The following is a 20,971-nucleotide window of genomic DNA, read 5'->3' on the forward strand; positions in this document are numbered from 1 at the left end:
AGAAACCTGGGTCAGGGAATTATCACAGCTTTTAGCCCCTGGAGCCACCCTCACCTTGTCAGGCCAGAGGAGATGGGTGGTGATGAACAGCAGGAACAGGATGAGATCGATGGAAGCTGGAGCAAGACCCAGCCGGGTGGGGAAGAGCTCTGCTCTGCTCAGAGAGCCCCTGCTCACCACACACTCACCAGGGACTGGCTCTCTCCTCCACACCAGTTGTGCCTTTGTGCTGGGGAGGCTGGACCCAAACCCAGCCAGGTGGGGAAGAGCTCTGCTCTGCTCAGAGAGCCTCTGCTCACCACACACTCACCAGGGACTGGCTCTCTCCTCCATGCCAGTTGTGCCTCTGTGCTGGGGAGGCTGGACCCAGAACACAGCTCAGCATGGGCCACCCTCACTGGGGAAGAGGAGCCTGGAGAGCCCCAGAGTGGAGCCCCCGTGAGGACAAGCTGCCTTGTGCTGCCCTGAGGAGGCTGAGGGCAGTGACGCTTCTCAGAGGGCTGTGATGGCAGTGAGAAGCCAAACTCCTCATGCTGTGCAGCACACAGGGAAGCAAGGGGGTGCTGGCCAGGCTGCTTTGGGGCATTCACAGCAGCTGTCAGGAAAAGCATTCACCACCAGAAAGCAGCCGCCGGGAACAGGGTGGAGCCGGGCTCCCGGACAGCCCGCCCCCGCCGGCTGGGAGGGAGGGCAGGGGCCGGGCACAGCCCCTGGGGACAGAAGGAAGGGCAGAGGCAGGGGCAGAGCTGTAGGCTGGTTTTTAATGTCCCTAAGAACTAGGAAACAGAAATCAAAAATAGACTTTTTGCTCTTCTTGATAAAAGTAATAAAATGGTTAGCGGTGTTAAATTAACCCTTACAAAACACAACCCAAGGAGGTTAAATAAAGCCCCGGGGGGGGGAGGGGGGATGGGAAGGGGGTGCTGGGGGGGGAGGGGAGGGGAGGGGAGGGAGGGGCTCTGCATTAAAAACCACGACGACTACAAAACCGCTGCAACAACATCTGTACAAGCCCAGCCGGCCTCCCCCCGCGGCTGCCCGGCCCGGGCACGGGGCGGCGGCGGCCGGGGCGGGACTCACACCGGTGGGAAAGGAAACACGGATGGGATGGGAGCGGCGCCGCCGGAGCGCGGCGCCACGGACACAGCTATTTACATCTGGGCACGGAGCCGCGCCGGGGCCGGGCCGGCCGCAGGAGCCACCCCCACCCCCGCCCCCCGCCGGGCTCTGCCCCTCCTTCTCCCGCCGGCGCCGGGCTGCGGCTTGCCATCCATCCATCCATCCATCCATCTGTCCGTCCTCTCTGGCCGTCCTGCCGTCCTCCTGCCCGTGCCTGCGTCCCGGCGCTGGCTGCCCCTTCCCCGGGGCCGCCCTGCTCCTTCCGCCGCGTGCCCTGTGCCGAGCCGCGGCTGGGCCTCCCCCGGTGCCCGCCGGCTGCTCCGGCCGCCCCGGGCGTGCAGTTCGCAGAGGAAGGCGGTGCCGTGGAGCCGCTGCCGTGAGTCCCGCGGCGGCACCGCGCTGCCAGCAGTCTCCCCACCGCCCCGGCACAGCCTCTGGCTCCCCGGGCCGCGGCGCCTCCCCTGCTGCCTCGCACCTCTGCTCCCTAGTTGGGATTGCTCTCCCGGCTGCTGCTCTGCTCTCGGCTCAGCTCCCGCTCCTTGTCTGCCGTGGAAGAGGAGGAGGAGGATGAGGAGGAGGAGGATGAGGAGGAGCTGAGGGTCCGGCCCGAATGCTTGTAGGCTGCCACCAGCTCCTGCAGCCGCTCCGGTGTGGGCTCCCACTTGGCAAAGCCGGCGCTGTTCTGCAGGAAGAGCACGGCCGTGTTGTGCACGGCCTTGTAGTACATCTCCTCCCTGCAGGGGAAGACAAGAGGCACTCAGCAGCGTCCCCCCAGCCCTCCTGCCCAGAGCCACACACTGCACCCCGACCCCCTCTCCTGCATGGCGCTTAGGACAAGGTCCTCTTCCCTCACTCCTCCGAGCTCAGCAGAGCAGTGTCAGGCAGCTCTGAGCAGAGGCTGAGCTTACACAAAGGCTCCCAGACTCTGAAGAGTGGAGCTGAGGCTGAATCACCACAGCCCTCCACCAGCACCTGCTGGGACGTCGCTGTCCCTGCAGAAGAGGACTTGTCACAGTGAGCCTCCAGTTGCCTGACCTTGTTGCCTGGCCAGCAGACCATGGCCAGCTTGTTGTGCTAAGACCAAGACCCCTTCAGCACGTTCTGCTTCCCCAAGTGACACCAAGCTGCCGCAGATTTGGCAGGGCAGGAAGTGAGGCTGGGCTGGCTCACTGGGTCCGAGGGCTGGCTCAAGGCACAGGGGATCCCACAGCACCCAGGTGTGACCTGCTCAGCCAGGACTTGTACCGTGGACACCCCACCCACCAGCAACAACAAAAGGTGGAGCTCTCAACGCCGCCTGTGGCCGTCCCAGGAACCCCAGCGCCCAGGCGCTGCACTTTCCCTGCCCGCTCCCCACTTCCCAGCCCTTCCAGCCGGGATGGTTTCTCCCAGGAGGAGCTGGGATCACAGCCTACTTCTTGCAGACGTGCTGGGAGCCGCTGCGGTACTCGTGGTCGAAGGCCGGCAGGATCAGCTGGTGCCGCTTGAACTTGCTCTGCTCCATGCGGGTCAGCGCCGGCGTGGGGGGGTCCCGCCACTCGGGGATGAAGACGATGAAGGACAGAGGCTCGCTGGAGCTCTCCAGCAGTTTCTAGTTCAGCAAGAAAAGGAAGGGTCTCAGCCCTGCCTGAGCAGTGCTGTGATGATGGAAACACTTCTGCTTCCAGGTGGGAGCTGCAGCAGCCCTCCGTGCCTCTGTCTTCCGCACCACCGCCCTGCCCGCGAGGGCGAAGCGGGGAGGAGAGGACCCCCCCAGCTCCCCAGGGGAGAACGTACCTCGAAGTGAGAGACCATGGCATCCATCAGCTCCTCACAGAACGGAGGATTTGCCTCAAAAGAGCCACTTATAGGGAAGAAATCCAGGCAGGGGCTGGAGGAAAGAGGCAAAGAACCCCATCAGAGAGGACAGAGATCCAATCCTCACAGCTGAGAGCCATCAGTGGCTTCAGAAGGAGCAGCCACACTCCCAGGGGCTGAGCCCCCAGCAGCACAGAGCCTGCCACTCCCAGGGGCTGAGCCCCCAGCAGCACAGAGCCTGCCACTTCCAGGGGCTGAGCCCCCAGCAGCACAGAGCCTGCCACTCCCAGGGGCTGAGCCCCCAGCAGCACAGAGCCTGCCACTCCCAGGGGCTGAGCCCCCAGCAGCACAGAGCCTGCCACTCCCAGGGGCTGAGCCCCCAGCAGCACAGAGCCTGCCACTCCCAGGGGCTGAGCCCCCAGCAGCACAGAGCCTGCCACTTCCAGCAGCAGAACCTCCAAACGCTCAGCAAGAGCTAAGGAGTGGGGGGCAAGAGGATGGGGCCAGACTCAGTGGTGCCCAGTGGCAGGACAAGGGGCAGTGGGCACAAACTGGAACCCAGGAGGTTCCACCTGAAAAGGAGGAGAAAATTCCTTGGTGTGAGGGTGCTGGAGCCCTGGAGCAGGCTGCCCAGAGAGGTTGTGTAAGTCTCCTTCCCTGGAGAGTTTCCAAAGCCCCCTGCCCATTGTCATCCTGGGTAACCTGCTGTGAGGGATGCTGCAGGGTATTTGGCCTGGATGATCTCCAGAGGTCACCCCCAACCATGCTGGGATTTGGGGATTCTCTGACTGGCCGTGGGGGACACAGCCCAGCTGCTCTCACTGATGGTGACTCTGAGCCCAGCTGGCTGCTCCAGGGCCCAGCTCTCCCACTCCAGAAGCAGGGCAGCACTGGCAGACCCATGAACTGCAGCACTCTGGGGAGCAGATGCTCTAGGAAGGCTAACGGCACAGTGCCAGTGGTCCCACAGCCAGCCTGTGCTCACTCCCTGCCTTCAGGCAGCCCTGAGGTCACACTCCCCTGAGCAGATGCTCCAGCCCACCCCAGCTGTGCACCCAGCCAGGCCCAGGGCAGGGCAGGGCACGGCACTCACCCCCTGGATCCGAAATACCCGTCTGTGTCCAGGAAGGCCGAGCAGTACTGCTTGAAGTAGCAGTTCAGGGGCGAGGCAAAGCACTCAAAACTCACTCCAAAGAGCTTGTGGAGGGCCTCGAAGACGTGCACAGGCAGCGCCCCCTGCAGCCCAGTTCCTTCGTACAGCCCCACACCGAACATCATCTGGGGGGGATCAAAGCCTGGTGAGTGCCTGCTGTGCCCAGTGCTCCCTTCACTCACCACAGGCCCAGGGCCCCTGGCCATGCACCCACTCCTCTAGGGATGCAAAGCCCCCCTTGGCCTTCCTCAAATTCCTGTAGATCCCCTGCATGTACCCTGGAATGCTCCTTAGCTGCCTCATCCAGCTCAGGCCTCACAAACCAAGAGTCAATTCTCACAGCCTTCAGCTGGCCCCCAGAATCAGGAACTACTGAAGGTCTCTTTCACTAACTTTTGTCTTTAGCCTCCCCCCAGCCAGGGTCTCCTGGCAAGGTCACAACCACTCCCCAGACCACAGGCCTCTCCCAGAACAGCAGCAGCTTTTAAGCCCTGTTTTGCATCAGGCTCCTGAAGCTGCAGACCTCCCTTGGAGGAAAGACCTTGAGGTCTTCAGCAGAACCTTCATCTCCCTGCTGCCTCTAAGGCTTTCTGAAGTCCAGCTGTGGTGAGAGCTTACCTGATAGCGACGGAGAAGGCACCAAACCCTGGGCAGAAACTTCTCGAAGCCAGAGTCATCGATGCAGCTGTACCGATAGAGGAGCCACTGGAAGAGAAAGCCTGGCCATGAACCATCAGCAGATCAACAAACACAAACATCAGGGGCACAGGTGATGAGGAGCTGGGCAGGCTCTGTGTAGAGGCACATCTGCCCCCACCATGGCTGACCCCCCAGGAGCTCTATACCAGCGTGGATGATGGCAGCAGGCCAGCAGCGCTGCCTCGCCGCCAGCACAACTGCTCCTGCGGCACAGCACCCTGAAGGGGCTCCCAGCCCGGCTGGCCTCGGTTCTGCTGCTCTCAGGGCAGCTCCCTCTCTCAGCAGGGCAGGCAGCACTGGCAGCCCACCCCAGGGGCAGAGGCAGCCCTCTATGCCAGCCCCCAGCCCCTACCAGCTTGCTGAAGTAGTTGCGGCTGACTTTGACCATCTCGCCCTTGTAGCGCACGCAGGCCACGTTGTTCTCCATGTGCATCTCCACGCTGGGCAGGGGCGGGGAGGGGATGGCCAGCCTCACTGGGTAGCAGTACACCAGCCTGTCCTGCACCTCAGGAGCTTCCACCTCAGCTACAGAAAATAGAGAAAGGCTGTGGTCAGAATAATCCTGGGACATCTGGGACAGATCTTCCTTCACCCCAAAACTAGCAGGGGCAGGAACAAGGCTGAAGAGCAGAGAGGTGTGTGTCCCCACAACCCACCACGGTGTCCTTCACAGACCCCAGAGAGAGCTGCCTAGGTCCAGAGCTGATTCCCCAAACTCAATCCATCCCCCAGTGCTGCAGCACAGAGAGGAGACATCCCACAGTACTCCTCCATCTCTGACACAGCACACTGCAAATGGCACACAACCATCCCAGCACCGTGAGGCACATCCAAGACCAGCAAAACACCTTTCATGTTGCCGCTGTCACTGCTTCAGTCAAACCCAAGCCCATCCAAGTATTCCCAGGCTGTCAAGTGCAGGAGGCAAAGGAACCTTCCTGCCTCCTTGCAGTTACCCATCCCTGACAGCAGGTCCAGCAGGAAAAGGGAGCTCATGGGACAGACCAGTCAGAACACATCACAAGTTCAGTCAGGTGGGAAGGCAAAAGCAAACTCAAGCAGCTGAAGGCAGACTCTGAGGTCCAAGGGGAGTCTGAGCAGAGCTGAGACCCAAGAAGGGAAAGAACTGCAGAACAGTGGTGAGGAGCAGGGACAGTGGCAGAAGGAAAGGTAGCCAGAGGCAGACAAGAGGCAACAGAGAAAGGATGAACAAAAATCCCCTGCTGGGAGAGGAAGAAGGGTGCACAGTGAGCTGCTGAGAGGCAGAGGAGTGCAGGAGCTGCTCAGAACCAGGAAACATGGCAAAGGAGAACATGGGGAGGAGAGAACCCTCAGCACTGGGGAGGGGACTGCCAGCTGTCCCTGGGAGCTTAGGAGGAAGCAGAGCATAAAAGCCTGGTGCAGGGGAACCAACTGATGCCCTGCTCAGCACAGTCAAGCCCCTGGCAGGCTGCTGCATTCTGACAAAACGTGTCTGTGCCACTCGATGCTAGGAGGACACCTGCCCACTGCACAGGCAGCTGTGTGAGTGCCAGCCGTGCCTCCTGCTCCAGACTGGCCACTGCTGCTGCGGGCTGAGAGCTGCCCTCCCCAGGGGCAGCGGGGCTCGCACAGGGCCAGGCGGGCACAGGGCAGCTTCCCCACCCACCGGAGATGTTGTTCTCCTTGAGGATGGCCAGGTGCTTCTCCCGGATCCGCTTGACATACTCCAGGGAGATGTAGTAGATCTTGCTGCAGATGCCTTCCACAGAGTCCTTGGCTGCTGCAGACACGTGGGGCCCGCACTGCTTGCGCAAGTGCTCCAGGCGGTCCTGCGGGAGACAGCCAGAGAGCCCCTGCGGCACTGCCCCCTGCCGCGCTGCCCCCTGCGGCACTGCCCCCTGCGGCGCTGCCCCTGCGGCACTGCCCCCTGCGGCGCTGCCCCCTGCGGCGCTGCCCCTGCGGCACTGCCCCCTGCGGCGCTGCCCCCTGCGGCACTGTCCCTGCGGCGCTGCCCCCTGCGGCGCTGCCCCTGCGGCGCTGCCCCTGCGGCACTGCCCCCTGCGGCACTGCCCCCTGCGGCACTGCCCCCTGTGGCACTGCCCCTGCGGCACTGCCCCCTGCGGCGCTGCCCCCTGCGGCGCTGCCCCTGCGGCGCTGCCCCCTGCGGCACTGCCCCCTGCGGCACTGCCCCCTGCGGCACTGCCCCCTGAGGCACTGCCCCTGCGGCACTGCCCCCTGCGGCGCTGCCCCCTGCGGCGCTGCCCCTGCAGCACTGCCCCCCGCGGCACTGCCCCCCGCCGCACTGCCCCCCGCGGCACTGCCCCCCGCGGCACTGCCCCCTGCAGCACTGCCCCCCGCGGCACTGCCCCCTGCGGCACTGCCCCCTGCGGCGCTGCCCCCCGCGGCACTGCCCCCCGCCGCACTGCCCCCCGCGGCACTGCCCCCCGCGGCACTGCCCCCCGCAGCACTGCCCCCCGCGGCACTGCCCCCTGCGGCACTGCCCCCCGCGGCACTGTCCCTGCGGCACTGCCCCCTGCGGCACTGTCCCTGCAGCACTGCCCCCCGCGGCACTGCCCCCTGCGGCACTGCCCCCTGCCGCACTGCCCCCTGTGGCACTGTCCCTGCAGCACTGCCCCTGCGGCACTGCCCCCTGCCGCACTGCCCCCTGCGGCACTGCCCCCTGCCGCACTGCCCCCTGCGGCACTGCCCCTGCCGCACTGCCCCCCGCGGCACTGCCCCCTGCCGCACTGCCCCCCGCCGCACTGCCCCCCGCCGCACTGCCCCCTGCGGCACTGCCCCTGCGGCACTGCCCCCTGCAGCACTGCCCCTGCGGCACTGCCCCCTGCGGCACTGCCCCTGCGGCACTGCCCCTGCCGCGCTGCCCCCTGCGGCGCTGCCCCCTGCAGGGTCCCCACGCTGCTGCCGCTCCCACTGCACAAAGCCAAAGGGAAGCGATCGCAGCCTCCCCCAGGAGGACCTGCGTGTGGCACCGAGGCTCCCCCTCCGCGCCCCCCCCGGGCTCCCTGCACCCCCTGCAGGCGCAGCGGGCACTGACCATGTAGTCCTCCTTGGAGGCAGAGTGGTCCCGTCGCAGCCAGCTGAAGGTGTCCTCCACGTTCCACTTCACTACCTTCCTGCTGTCTGGTGAAGCACTCCTGCACAGAATGGAGAAGCAAGGCTGAACCCAAGGCATCCATCCTGCCACAGCTGCTTCCCATCAGCAGGGGAACACAGCTGCAGGCATTTCACCAAGTCCTAGCCTTGCCCCTGTCCTTCAGGCTTCCTCCCAGACACTTCCATGCTTCAGGACTACTGTGCTACAACAGAGGCAGGTGAAGCCTTTAATCTTCTCACAGAAAGAGCCCATTCTGATCTTGCCTCTCCTTTTCAAACACAGGTGCTGCTGGGATCTTATGGCCCTGAGAAAACTCCCCTGTTAACCAGTGTTTACCTCTCCCACAAAGCTCTTCACCAATTCCATCCTGTAGCAGAACTGGTCAGAAAAACCATAGGTGGGATAATAAAGCCCTGTTCTAAGCTGGCTGTTCTCCAGCAGCAGTGACTGCCCAAGCACTCCTGTTCTTTGCTCAGGGACAAATGACAGGAGGCACTCCCTGCTCAGTGTTGGACAGGCTCCCGCTCGCCTGCTCCTCCACACTGCATCTCACTGTAACACCACCACCAAAAGCTGCCTCCTCCAGCACCACTGTCTTCCCTCTGCAAATTCCCAGCCTGGCTTTCCTCAGCAGGATGATGGCAGGCACTGCACAAGGTGGGATGCAGCAGCCCTTCCCACTGTGAGAGCAGTTCCCACCTGGACTCGATCAGTCGCTTCGCTGCCTCGGCGTATTTGAAAAGCAGCCTCTTGGCTTCCTCCCGGAACTTGATTCTGGATAACCTGGGGGAAGGAAGGTTACATTCACAGGCATCAGCTCCACAGCTGCCAGGCAGGGAGGGCCAGCTCCAGCCTGACATCAGCAGCACCCCTGGGCCAGCCCAAGCCCCATCCAGCCCAGCCCTGCTCTGCCTGGTACCTGATGGGAATGTCATTCATGATCTCTCTGAACATGGAAGGAGACACTACTGGCTCGCAGTCACTGGGCAGAAGAGGATCTGTCCCTTTATCGACCACCTTCCTCTCCAGCATCCAGCGGTTGAAGGACTCCCTCGGGGGGTCAATGCCTGGGGAGGCACAGAAGGATCTCCTCAACACCACAAAGAGCTGCCCAGAAGTTCTGGCAAGGATGATCCCATTGGAGTCCAGCCCAACCAGCTCACAACCAACACCACAGAGGCTACAGCCACCTCCAGAGCACACCTCAGGGACAGGACAGAGGTAAGCCAGGAGGAAGCACAGGCCTGAGAGGACGCAGGAGGGGAGCCCAGAGGCAGCTCACCTTCCCTCTGCTGGCAGAGCTCGCGGTAGTGCTGCCGCAGCTTGAGGATGAGCTGGGACCGCAGCAGCTCCACCTCGGGGTGTGGAGAAAGCACTTCTGAGGGTGCCCTCTGCTTGATCACTGCGTTTGTCTGGATGTCCAGGTCCCAATACACCCTACAGCAGAAGCAAACGTCATCAGCAGGGCCAGACCATTGGCTAGCTAGCAATTATTACTCCTAAAGCAGATGTTCCTTGGGCTGTTTCACCAGCCAGCAACCTGAACCTTGCAAAGGCAGCTGGGGGTGCTACACCCCTCAGGTTCCTCCCCCATGACATCTGGAAAACCAGGTGCCTCTGTTCCACCACCCAAAGAAGAGAAATGGAGACTACTCACTCAGTTGGTCGCAGGAGAGCTGCCTGCTGCTTGTCCTCAGGTGAGACACACCATGCCTTCAGGACAGAGGTTCCAGGGATACTGGGAGAGCTGGGGACTGGCTGGGCAGCTGCATTCCCTGGGACATCAGCCTGGGCACACAAGAGATGAAATCACTGCCCTGCAGAGCCAGGCAAAGGCAGAGCAGCCCAATGTTGCCAGCAGTCCCACAGCAGCACAGCCCCAGGACACCCCTGGCAGCATGTTTTGCCTGCTGCTGGCACAAGTTAACAGGGACACACAAGCTGCTGTGCTACTATCTCCCAACTCCCACACTCCAGCTCAGGCTGGGAGCAAGGGCAACTTAGCAGGACCTGAGCCTGCAGCCAATCCTCTCCCTCCCAAGTGTCACAGCCTGAGTCAGGGCTGACCTTGCAGAGCGGAAACAAACCCAGGTCCAAGCTCCAGAGCCCCTGGACTTCAACTTAAAACACCACCCTTAAGCCCATTTGTTTCACAGCACCAGACCCACCTTGGGCTTTTTGACACTGTTGCCACTGGCTGGAACCTCCTCAGAGAATCTCCTCTTCCTCTGCTTGCTCTCCACAGAAGCATCAATCACTCCACCTTCCAGCGGCATGGGAGCCGCGTTCAGTCCCAGCGGGTCTGACTGTGGGAGTCCACACAACAACAACAGCAGCAGCCCACGTTAGCTCCCTGGCTCCACCAGAGGCCAAACAAAGGTGACAAAGCCTCTTCACACCACCCCAGACTCCCCTGAGGATGGAACTAAAGCCACCAACATCCCCCACCTGCACAAAGCCAGGATATTCTTTGCTAGAGCTGTGTCTGTTTGTTGGTGAGGAACACAGGAGGGAATGGAACACAACTTGCCAGGCCTGGGAGCTCTTTCACTCGGCACAGCACTGCCTGAGCATGCACTGGGAGGAGCCTCTCCTCAGAACCAAGAAAGCTTGGTGAGGAGTTCTGAGGGTACAGCAGACCCTCTGAGGGTAGAGAAGCCCACAAGCCCACTGCAGCATCTGCCCCTGCAGAACATGCCAGGGTGGGCAGAGCCCTGGAGGCGAGCGCTCACTTACAATGACATCGTGCTGCCCCAGCACAGGCATCTCCCACAGGGACTGGTTGGTGAAGCGGTTGAAGTAGTAGGGGCGATTCTCCCGCTTGCTCCAGCACTTCTCCCAGCCAGCCTGCACCAGCTCATCTGGGAAGACAGCCAGGGATCAGGAGAGGAGCAGCCCTCACCACCAGCCCCCCAGGTGCCCGTGACGGCCACAGCGCAGAGACAGCGGAGCGCTCTGCCCTCCTCCCCGCTGCTGGCTGCCAGGGGCTCCCCACAGCAGCCTCGGTACCTGGCAGGTCCTGCACCAGGCGCATGGGTTTGGGGGAGCTGGGCTGGTTCTGGTTGGAGGTGCCAGGTGAGTGACTCATGAGAGACACTTCCTCCGCAGGGCTTCCGTGATTCTCATTGGCCATTTCTTAGCAACTCCTCTAGAAAACACAGACACAAAGCCCAGGTCAGAGCAGCAGAGACCCCAGGTGTGCCGGGCCTGCTCGGCTGCAGGGCCATGAGGTCACTCTGCCAGTTAAAAGGAGCTTGACTGGGGACACACCGAGCTCCTGAGCCCTGCCCAGTGCCTTGCTCTCCTCACACAACCAGCTGGGAGCAACGCTGAGCTCCCAGCCAGGGAGCTCTTCAGGCCAGCACTCAGAAGCTCTCTTTCCAGCTAAGTGCCTGCTGGCAGTGCAGTGTCTGGTCCCACACATCAGGACCTGCACAGTGACATGCACCCCCGTGGCACCACCCAACGCCGCTGGCCAGAGCCGAGCTGCTGCCCTGAGACAGCTTCCACCAACATTCACAAACCCAACTGCAGCTACTAGAAACAAAAGACTTTTAATACAGAAGTCCTGCTCTGTAAAGCAGCTCCAGTGCCTCACCAGCAGCAGCCTCTGGTTCAGAGCCAGTCATGCACCCCTGAATTCTTTCCATGGCACGGCCCAGGCTCAGCCTGGCTGCAAGGCCTCAGCGGCTGCTGGAGCCCTTCCTACTTTTTCATCTGCATAACAAGAGTCATGCAAAGAGCTGCTGAAACAATCAAAGCTCCTCTTGCTCATAATTTCATGTTGCCAGCTGGAGAGGAAGAGCCAGGCTTTCCCTCCCTTAGTCACCACGTCCCCCGGGGAAGCTTCTGACACTGCAGACTGCTCCTCTCTGGCAGCCCTAAGCATGGGGGAAACAAGCTGGGGGGGGGGGAAACCAGGCACTCTGCATAAATTATCACCTCCCTCGCTTCCTCAGCTCTGTTCAGGCTTCTGGAGACACCCTGCACTACACCAGAGGTGGGGCAGCAGCAGCAGCAGCAGAGAAGTGTGTTTTTTAACCAGGCACCAGGCTGCCCCAGCAGTCAGCTCCCCCACAGGTCATTCCCTAAGTGAAAACTCTGCTTTGGTTGGTAGTTACTGGAATTTATTCCCCTTCCCTCCCCTTCCTGCTCATAAAGCTCTGCTGCCTGGTTCAGAGGAGCAGGAGCCAAGAGTGATCACTGGGCCTGGCTGAGGTGTCTCCAAGTACTGCTTGTGGAACGAGTGTGATACAGCTCAGGGCTGAGGAACTTGACCCTTTCAGCCCTGTGGAAGATGCTTCCATCCTGCCAGCCAGGGTGTGGAACAGTGTGGGACCCAGCAAGGACTGGGAACTTTGGGCAGAATGAGAAGGTAACAACCCAGCCACAGGTGGGAGACCTGCTGCAGGGCCCCAGTGCCAGCAGGGACGTTCATTCATGCAGCAGATGAGAGTTGTGCAACATTTGTTTACTCACACTTCCTCCTGGACTCCAAACCCTGCCGTGCCCTCTACAGTCACCTTAGCTGCCAGAAAGGCAGCAAGGTCAGCCCAAGGGTGGCAAGGTCAGCCCAGCACAGCACCAGGCAGCAGAAATAACCCAGATCAGACCCATGCTGGAGCCATCACAAAGCACAGCAGAGCTGGGGGGCTCAGGGCTGCAGGGCAGGAGCCCCACCAGGCAGCACTGCAGCTACAGCAGTTCATGAAGGATGTGTTGGGCCTCTCCTCCTTAAATTAACAACTTATTTGCAGAGGCTGTGGCTGATGTGTCCTGCATGGCACAAGCAGCACTTTACAAGTGAACTGGTACATGCTGGTGGGACCACAGCTCCTGAGGGTGAGAGTTACAGGCAGGGCTAGGGGATCAAGATCTTCCTAGACCCCCCCAGCTGCTCACATCAGCTGTCAAGAGGGCTCCACCAGCTTTGCCTTCTCCCATCTGTGGATAAACCACAGCGGTGGAAGCAGGCAAGAAGCTTTACCACTTGACAGCCTTGCTGAGAGTTAAACTGGAGTGCCTGGAAGTCTGGGACAAGGGGGAAAACAGGCAAACCAGCAGGGAGCCCTGGCAGAGAGAGCTCTGCTTTCCTGTAAGCGGCACTGGGGCAGGGCCGGGGATGCAGCATCTGGCGGTGGCTGAGGTGCAGTTTTGACAGACGTGGTGATGTGTTCTGTTCGGTCCTCCCCGGCAGGGCAGCGCTGACCCTGCCCAGGCAGCTCGCAGCCCAGGCGCGGCGGCACGACCCGGGGCCGCGGCACGGGGAAGGAGACAGCGCAGCAGGGAAGTGCGGCACACGGCAGCGTCGTTTGTTTCCATGGCGCCGAGGCGGGATTTTACACAGGACAGCGGCAAATGCTGACCAAGGAGAGCAGCGGCACCCCCCGGGACCCGGAAAGGTTCTCCCTCATCCCAGGACCGGGCTGCTGCGGGCGGCTAAGGGTCTGGCCCTCACCTCCTCCCACCGGCCCCGCTCCCCTTCCCGGGAGCCCGGCTAGGCGGGACAAGCGCTGCGCCGAGCGCGGAGCTCCCGAGGCAGCACGCAGGCGTGCGGGGACCGAGGGGGAGCACGGGCGGCGCGGCGGCAGCTCCCGGGGCCTCCCTCCCCGAGGCGGTGACGGGACGGAGCTCCTCGGCGCGGCGGGCCGGGACCGGCGGGCAGCCACGGGCAACGGGGCCCAACGAGTGCGGAGCGGAGGCGGCGGCGGCGGCAAGTCTGCAGGCTGGACGGGAGGAGTCCGGGGGCACGGCCTAAGCGGGGCGCAGGCCCGGCGGCCCCACGCCTGGGCAGGCGAGTACTTACGGTGGCGGGACGCGTGGCCGTCACTCCGTGCTCGCCGCTGGCGCGCCGGGGCCGCATCCTCATAGCGGGGCGTCCCGCGCCTGGCCCGCGGGGGCCGCTGCGGAGACAGGAGCCGGTTACGGCGCGCCGCGGGGGAGGAGCCGCGGGGCGCGCGCAGGCGCGGCGGCGGGACGGCGGCGGCGGCGGGAGCGGCGGGAGTGCGGCGACCAGCGCGGCCGGGGCGGGCGCGGCGGCGGCGCTCTAAGATGGCGGCCGCGGGCCTGCACCGCCTCCCCCTGCGCCGCCCGCCCGGACGCCGCCCGCCCGGTCCTCCTTCTCCCCACCCAGGGCAGACGCGGGCCGCGCGGCAGCGCCGCTTACCTGGGCGTGAGGTCGGGGGCTGCAGGCACCGGGCACCGCTCTGTCTCCCGCCACCGCCCCACCTCCGCCTCGCCCGCCCCACCGCCGCCATCTTGCGCCGGGACCGCGGGCCGGCAGGGCGCATGTGCGGAGCCTCCCCGCCCTCGGCACCGCGCAGGCGCCGCCGCTCGGCTCATGCGCGCTCCCTCCGCGCCCCCGCCCGCCCGCGGCGCGCCTGCGCCGAGCCGAGCCCGCTCTCGGGCCGTCGAGAACCGCATGCGCAGAAGGCGGAGCTGCGCCTTCGGCCCGCCGCCATCTTTGGTGCGGCGCGGCCGCGGCCGTCCCCAGGCGGCCCCTGCCGCTATTTCGGGCCGCGCGGTCTGTTATTGCGGCCCTGCCCACCCGCCGCGGGCGGTTCCCGTCACTGGCAGGGCGCGGCCGCCGGCGGTCCCCACCAAAGGGACCTTTGAAGTGCGGCGGCGCCGGGGCGGAGCGGGCGGACGGGCCCGGGGGCGGCTGCGGCGGCGGCAGCAGCGCATTGATGTGCCGGCGGCAGCGGCGCAGCTGGGTGCCCGCAGCGGGGCTCCCTCCGCTCCCCGCCCACGCCTTCGCCTGCCGGCCAGCCCCTACCCGTGGCCACCCACAGCGCTGCTGGGGCTGGCGAGCCTCTGATGGCATCGTCGCATCGTTTAGTTCAGTTTGGAGACCATTGAAGTCACGAGTCTCCCGTTACCCCAGCACTGCCAGGCGCACCTCAGCCATGTCCCTCTGCACCACGTCCCACGGCTTGGAAACCCTTCCAGGCATGGAGACTCCACCACTGCCCTGGGCAGCCTGGGTCCGGCCTTCACAGCCCTTTGGGGGAAGAAATTACTCCTCATGTCCAGCCTAAACCTCCCTGGGGCGGCTTGAGGCTATCTCCTCTTGCCCTGTCGCTTGTTCCCTGGGAGAAGAGCCCAGACCCCACCTGGCTCCAGCCCCCACCTGGCTCCAGCCTCCTCTCAAGGAGCTGAAGGGAGCAATGAGGTCTCCCCTCAGCCTCCTTTTTGCCAGGCTGAACACCCCCAGCTCCCTCAGCTGCCCCTCCCCAGCCCTGTTCTCCAGACCCTTCCCCAGCTTCATTGCCCTTCTCTGGACCCGCTCCAGCCCCTCAATGTCTCCCTTGGCGTGAGGGATCCAAACCTGAGGTCAGCACTCGAGGTGTGGCCTCAGCAGTGCCCAGTGCAGAGGGACAATCCTTAGATGTGGCTACAGAGCTTCTCTTGGGGCAGCTCCTCGCCCTGTCCAACTGACACCTCCCTGTTCAGGGCAGAACGTGGCCCACAGAGCCGCCCCAGTGCAGGCGCAGTTCAGCTGCTGTGGTCGGCGGCAGCTGTGTGTGGTGGGATGGTTATGCTGGTGTGTGCCTGCCCCACACCCACGGTGGCACACAGGCAGCCGCTTTCCTCCACCCTCCATAGGGATCACTCCCTTGCCTTGGGATTGGGCACTGCTGCACCCAGGACAGGGAGAATGCCGAGGGATGACGTGGGGGACACAGTCGCTGCGTCCTGTCCCTGCTGGGCTGAGCCAGTTTTGGAAGGGGGCTGCAGGAAGCTGTGGGGCTGTCACCTCTGACCGTGGGGCCCTTTCCTGCCCTTTGTCTCCAGAGTGTCCCCACTGCCCAGCTTTCCAAGGAGCTTCCTGTCTTCCCAAACAGCAGCTTGACCTGCTCCATCCCAAAGTCCTGCCCTCTGCTCCAAGGGCGCCCGGGTCAGTGTAACGAGCTGATGCTGGCAAAGCACTTCTGGAGGGTAAGTGCTGTGTAAGCACTCAGGCTCCTGAGGCTCCCTGTGTCTGGCACGCCAGCCCCACACAGCCTGGCTTCACTGCCCCACGGAGCTGCTAACTGCCTCGAGCACGAGTGCTGGCTCACGCCAGCCCCTTGTGTGGGCTGGGGCGAGAGAGGGCTGCACAACCTTCATCCTCCAGGTGAGGAAGGTCAAGCAGCCAAAGTAGGTGGTGAGGGCAGGGGTAGCCCCATGGCTGTGCTCCCACAACTCACTGAGACCCCTCTGGGAGGAAGCCCTGGCCTGAGGAGCTGCATGTGCCCTCCGTGATGGGTGCTAGCAAAGGTGGGATGGAGCAAGAGGGCAGAGTGGGCACTGCTGAGGAACTTGGCAAGCACCTCTCACAGGGCCGTTAACCCTGCTGCCTGCCGGGCTGCCAGCAGCAAGCTGAGCAAGTCCAGGCAGAGTGACTCATCCCGCAGACCCCAAGCTGCCCAGGTTGTGTCAGCGGCTGTTGGAGCAGCACTGAGGATCTGGCACCCTCTCTGCCAGGGGTTCATGCCACAAATTGGCACAAAGCAGCCTCCAGCAGCACCCCTGCAAGCAGGGCAGCAGGTGGCTGGGGGAGCTTCATAGCACGGACGGGGGGGAGCTGCCTGACACGGTGGACCCCTCAGCCTGGGTTTGCATGTGTGCCCCTTGCAGGGCCGAGGAGCCCCCGGGGCCGTGGAGCATGGCCGTGTGCAGGATGTGGGGAGCTGTGTTTGCGCTGGCAGAGGAAGGCTGCGTGATCAGCCCGCAGTGAGCGACCTGCTGTGCTCTCCCCGTGCTGGCAAGTGGCCGGGACTCAGCCTGCTTGAGATCTGCATCCTCCCCGTCCCATCCTGCTGTCTCCTCCCAGCTTGTGGGCTCGAAAGGAGTGGCAGCTGGTGGGATATATAAAGGCAGGGGAACCTCCTCCAGCTCAAAAGAAACTCCTGGAGCTACTGGTGCCCTCCCTCCCTCCTTCATGTGATTCAGCTTCTCCACACCACACGAGCCTCACCGTGAGTACCCCAGGCTGAGACACCACTGCGTGGGTGAACCCCAGGGCTGAAGGGAAGGATTGCAGCTGTGGGCCCTGGGCAGGAGGGTTCCCATCCCCCACCCAAGAGAACCGAGGGGGCAGCGCTGCATGGGGAGCCCAGTCTGGCCAGGAGCTCTGGGGGTGTGGGATGGGGAGGCTCCAGCTCCAGCGTGGGCAGGCAGCACATGGCTGTGGGATGGCCCCACAGGAGAGTGCTCCCTCCCCCATGGAGTGCTGAGTTCCCTGCTGCAGCAGCAGTTTTGGGTGTGTGCAGGGCAGGGTGGGACTTGAGGGTCCCCTCAGGGCATGTGAGACTCCCTGGGCCCCACTGGATCTGTGCTGGGGGCTTGGGCACAGCACCCGGGGGTGGGACTGTGCCACTTGTAGGCTGGTGGTCCCTGGAAGTTTGGGCAGTGGGCATCTGGGCAGTGCCAGGGGTTCTGGACTGCAGGGAACAGTGGTGCCATGGGATGTTCCTCCAGGCCAGGGCTGCAAGAACAGCTGGACAGCAGCCACCTCCTCTGGGGGTGTCCCTGTGTCCCCCTCCAGGCCAGCTCATGCTGACCCTGCTACCTCCCTCCAGGTGTGAGATGGCTGCCGGCAGCTGCCTCCTCCTCCTCCTCCTCCTCCTGCCCTGCCTGGCGATGACCTCACACAGCACCCCCGGCTGCAGGATCCGGATAACCTCCAAGGGGCTGGATCTGGGTAAGGGGCTGGATGGGACCCCACTGCTGGGCCCTGGCTAAGGGGCTGGTTGGGGTGCTGCTCTTGGGCTCTGCAAGCAGGACGAGGCTGGTGGCTGGAACCCTGCACTTGGGGCCGGGGGGAGGGGAGCTGGTGGACTGGCCTCGGGAGGGTAATGCTGGGAGGGTGGCAGGGCCTGGCTGCAGCCAGCCCAGGCTCGCTTTGCTTTGCAGTGAAGCAGGAGGGGCTGCGCTTCGTGGAGCAGGAGCTGCAGAACATCACAGTGTCCGACCTGCACGGGCAGGAGGGGCAGTTCCACTACAACATCAGCCAGTGAGTGCTGCCTGCTCCCTCTGCACCCAGCCCCGCGGCCATCTCCGAGTCTGACCCTGTCCCTTCCCTCCCCTGCAGGGTCAAGGTGACAGACCTGCAGCTGGCACATTCTGACCTGCACTTCCAGCCTCAGCAGCACCTTGCCTTCAACATCAACAATGCCTCCATCAGCCTGCGCTTCCGCAGGCAGCTGCTCTACTGGTTCTTGTGAGTTGCCTCCTGCTCCCCGGGCGCCGGTCGGCCCCGCAGCCAGGCTGCAGCCTCTGCGCTGGGTGCCTGGAGCTGGCAGTGGCTGCGTGCTCCTCTCATCTGCTCTCCTCACTTCCAGCTATGACATTGGGTCCATCAACGCCTCTGCAGACGGCGTCCACATCCACACGGTGCTGCAGCTGGCCAAGGACAAGGCTGGGCGCCTGAAGATCTCCAACATGAGCTGCGAGGCCTCCATCGCCAGGATGCACGCAGGCTTCTCCGGCACGCTGCGGTATGCCCGACCCCGCCACGGCCTCTGCCCATTTCCCTGAGCCCCCTTCCTGCAGCCTCAGGCCTTCCCCAGCCTGGGCTGGTGTGCTCCCAAGGGCACGGATGGACAGGGCAGGACACAGAGCTGCTGTTGTGTCCCGCAGGAAGGTCTATGAGTTCTTGAGCACCTTCATCGTCACTGGGATGCGCTACCTCCTCAGCCAGCAGGTACGGCTGAGATCTGGGCGATGGAGCCTGGGGGAGCCTGGCTGTGCCCTGGGCTGCAGCAGGAGGGTCTGACTCCAGGGAGGCTGGAGGAGGGTCCAGGTCCTCACCTTGACCTAGAAGCAATCCTCCTCTTAGCCCAGTCCTGCATCTTTCAGATCTGCCCATCCCTGGAGCACGCCAGCCTGGTGCTGCTGAACTCCTTGCTGGATACAGTGCCTGGTGAGTGCTACCCCGGGGAGGGCAGAGCTGGGCATTAGCCTGCTGGGCAGCCCCCAGGCTTGAACTCTGCAACACCTCTTCCCTGGCAGTGAGGAGCTACGTGGACGAGCACATTGGGATTGACTACTCCCTCCTGCAGGATCCAGCTGTCTCCACAGACACCCTGGACCTGGACTTCAAGGTGAGCGCCGGATCCTGCCCTGCCGACCCTCCTAGTGCTGGTGGGAGCAGCTGTGCCAGCCTGCATGCCGGGCACCACAGAGTGGGCAGGGGGGACTATGCTACTGCTGCAAAAACCTCTCCTGCTCCTGGCACAGGGCATGTTCTTCCCCCGTGCAAGAGAGAACCAGGAGCTGGAGAACCACGCGGTGGAGCCGGTGATCAAGGAGACCGAGCGCATGGTCTACGTCGCCTTCTCGGAGTACTTCTTTGACTCAGCCATGCAGGCTTACTTCCAGGCGGGTGTGTTGGCCATAGAGCTCCAGGGGGAGAAGGTAATGCCCTGCAGCGTGCCTGGTTAGCAGGGGCCTGCTGCCAGGCCGGTGCCACCCCGGGAGCAGCTCTGGCAACCACTTGCTTACCCCGCAGCGGTTTGTGCTCTCTGCAGATACCCAAGGACCTGGAAGTTTTGCTGAGAGCCACCTTCTTCGGGACCATCTTCATGCTGGTGAGAGGAGCATGCAGCCAGGGCAGGAGGGACAGGGGACCTCTGAGGCAGAGTGCAGCCCTGCCTGGCTCTGTGGCCCTTGTCTCACCTGCCCTCCGCAGAGCCCCACAGTGGACGCTCCCCTGCAGCTGGTGCTCCAGGTGTCGGCTCCACCGCGCTGCACCATCAAACCCTCGGGCACCTCCGTCTCTGTCTCTGCCTTCCTCAACATTTCCATGGTGCCACCGGGCCACCCTCCTGTCCAGCTCTCCAGCATGGTCCTGGTGAGCTCTGGGAGGGGTGCCAGGGGCTGGGGCTCCCCATACAGCCACCTGGCACACATGGCAGGAGCATTTCCCACTTAGCATGGGAGGGCTCTGGTGCCCCAAAGCCTGGCCAGCTGCAGTTCAGCCTTCTCCCTCCCTAGGAAACCAAGCTGAGTGCCAAGGTGTTTCTGCAAGGGAAAGCACTACGCATGCAGATGGACCTGAGACGGTAGGGCCTGTGCCAGGACCCTGGGGGGGCTTTGGGAGGGACCCCCCAGCACCTCCCTCACATTGCTTTCTCCTTGTAGGTTTCGCATCTACTCCAAGCAGTCGGCGCTGGAGTCGCTGGCAGTGAGTGGGCTTCTGCCACCCAGCTGGGCCCTGGGGAGGGTTGCACAGGGCAGACCCCCTCTTCTCACCCACCCTATGCCCTGCAGCTCAGGCAGGCCTGCAGCCACTGCCACCACACTCACCCATGCTCCTCTCTTCACAGCTCTTCTCACTGCAGGCCCCACTGAAGACCCTGCTGCAGCTGACCATCATGCCCATCATTAACGGTAGGCACTGGCACTGCCTGCACACCACCACGGGGCAGGGCACAGCAGCACTCAGCTTCACCACACCTCTCCTTTCCCCACAGAGAGGACTAAATATGGGGTGCAGATCCCACTGCCCGAAGGCATGGACTTCACCAAGGAGGTGGTCACCAACCACGCGGTACGTGGTGGGATGGGGACAGCCCAGGCCCTCGCAGCGGACGCAGGGCTTGTGTCACACCCAGCCCTGTGCCCATCCTCTCCCCCTGCAGGGATTCCTCACGGTGGGAGCTGATCTCCACTTCTCCAAGGGGCTGCGGGAGGTGATCGACCAGTACCGCACAGTGCCCACTGTCCCCCCTGCCACCAGCGCCCGGCCTGCAGAGCCCAGCCTGGGCCCCCACCAGCTCTAGCTCTGCTCCCTGCTTCCTCCTGCACCCGGACCGAGGGCAGATCCCGGGCTGGACCCGTAGGATGTAGGTAGGCAGCAGCTTCCCTGGTACCAGGAGCACGTCTGTTGTGCCCTGGGGGGGTAGCAGCAAGGTGGAGACAGCTGCTCTGGGAATCCCTGCTGCACCCCTCCTCCCCAGGCTAATAAACCACTTGACTCCAACCCTCATGGCATCGTTGCTTGCAGGATGTGCCTGTGCCAGGCTGGATCAGAGAGCTGCCAGGATGTGGGGGACAGGGAGCAGATCCCCAGGCACAGGGACTCAGAGGCAGACACAGCTCAGGCTGCTGGCAGAGGGGCT

The 20,971-nt window shown here is 63.5% G+C and overlaps 2 protein-coding genes across 4 annotated transcripts; one reads left to right on the forward strand and one right to left on the reverse strand.

Moving 5' to 3' along the window:
• Positions 1–741: 741 nt before the first annotated feature.
• PCIF1 (phosphorylated CTD interacting factor 1) lies at positions 742–14,133 on the reverse strand. 3 transcript variants are annotated; one of them, XM_068150163.1, is made up of 18 exons: positions 14,032–14,133; positions 13,672–13,768; positions 13,324–13,591; positions 10,875–11,013; positions 10,602–10,726; positions 10,034–10,171; positions 9,523–9,653; positions 9,148–9,302; positions 8,785–8,932; positions 8,565–8,648; positions 7,806–7,905; positions 6,417–6,579; positions 5,121–5,293; positions 4,688–4,774; positions 4,010–4,194; positions 2,896–2,989; positions 2,535–2,710; positions 742–1,853 (listed from the first exon to the last, which is right to left on the reverse strand). In XM_068150163.1, exons 4-18 carry the CDS (start codon positions 10,996–10,998, stop codon positions 1,604–1,606), a joined length of 2,133 nt encoding a protein of 710 aa, XP_068006264.1. In that variant the 5' UTR covers positions 10,999–11,013; positions 13,324–13,591; positions 13,672–13,768; positions 14,032–14,133; the 3' UTR covers positions 742–1,603. The 3 variants fall into 3 exon arrangements, with proteins under 3 accessions (XP_068006264.1, XP_068006262.1, XP_068006263.1); XM_068150161.1 differs by lacking the exon at positions 13,324–13,591; XM_068150162.1 differs by having other exon boundaries at positions 13,324–13,768.
• On the forward strand, positions 13,447–20,832 carry PLTP (phospholipid transfer protein). The gene is made up of 18 exons (XM_068150164.1): positions 13,447–13,659; positions 15,660–15,803; positions 16,485–16,825; positions 17,429–17,550; positions 17,763–17,862; positions 17,941–18,069; positions 18,191–18,346; positions 18,489–18,552; positions 18,708–18,771; positions 18,861–18,952; positions 19,089–19,265; positions 19,379–19,438; positions 19,540–19,701; positions 19,845–19,912; positions 19,992–20,034; positions 20,177–20,240; positions 20,324–20,400; positions 20,492–20,832. The coding sequence occupies exons 4-18, from the start codon at positions 17,436–17,438 to the stop codon at positions 20,630–20,632; spliced, it is 1,512 nt and encodes a 503-aa protein (XP_068006265.1). The 5' UTR covers positions 13,447–13,659; positions 15,660–15,803; positions 16,485–16,825; positions 17,429–17,435; the 3' UTR covers positions 20,633–20,832.
• The last annotated feature ends 139 nt before the right edge of the window (positions 20,833–20,971 follow it).

The sequence above is a fragment of the Melanerpes formicivorus genome, unplaced genomic scaffold, assembly GCF_026170545.1.
Source record: "Melanerpes formicivorus ecotype bairdi unplaced genomic scaffold, bMelFor1.0.p_v2 SCAF_19, whole genome shotgun sequence".
In the NCBI taxonomy this organism is placed as follows: domain Eukaryota; kingdom Metazoa; phylum Chordata; class Aves; order Piciformes; family Picidae; genus Melanerpes; species Melanerpes formicivorus.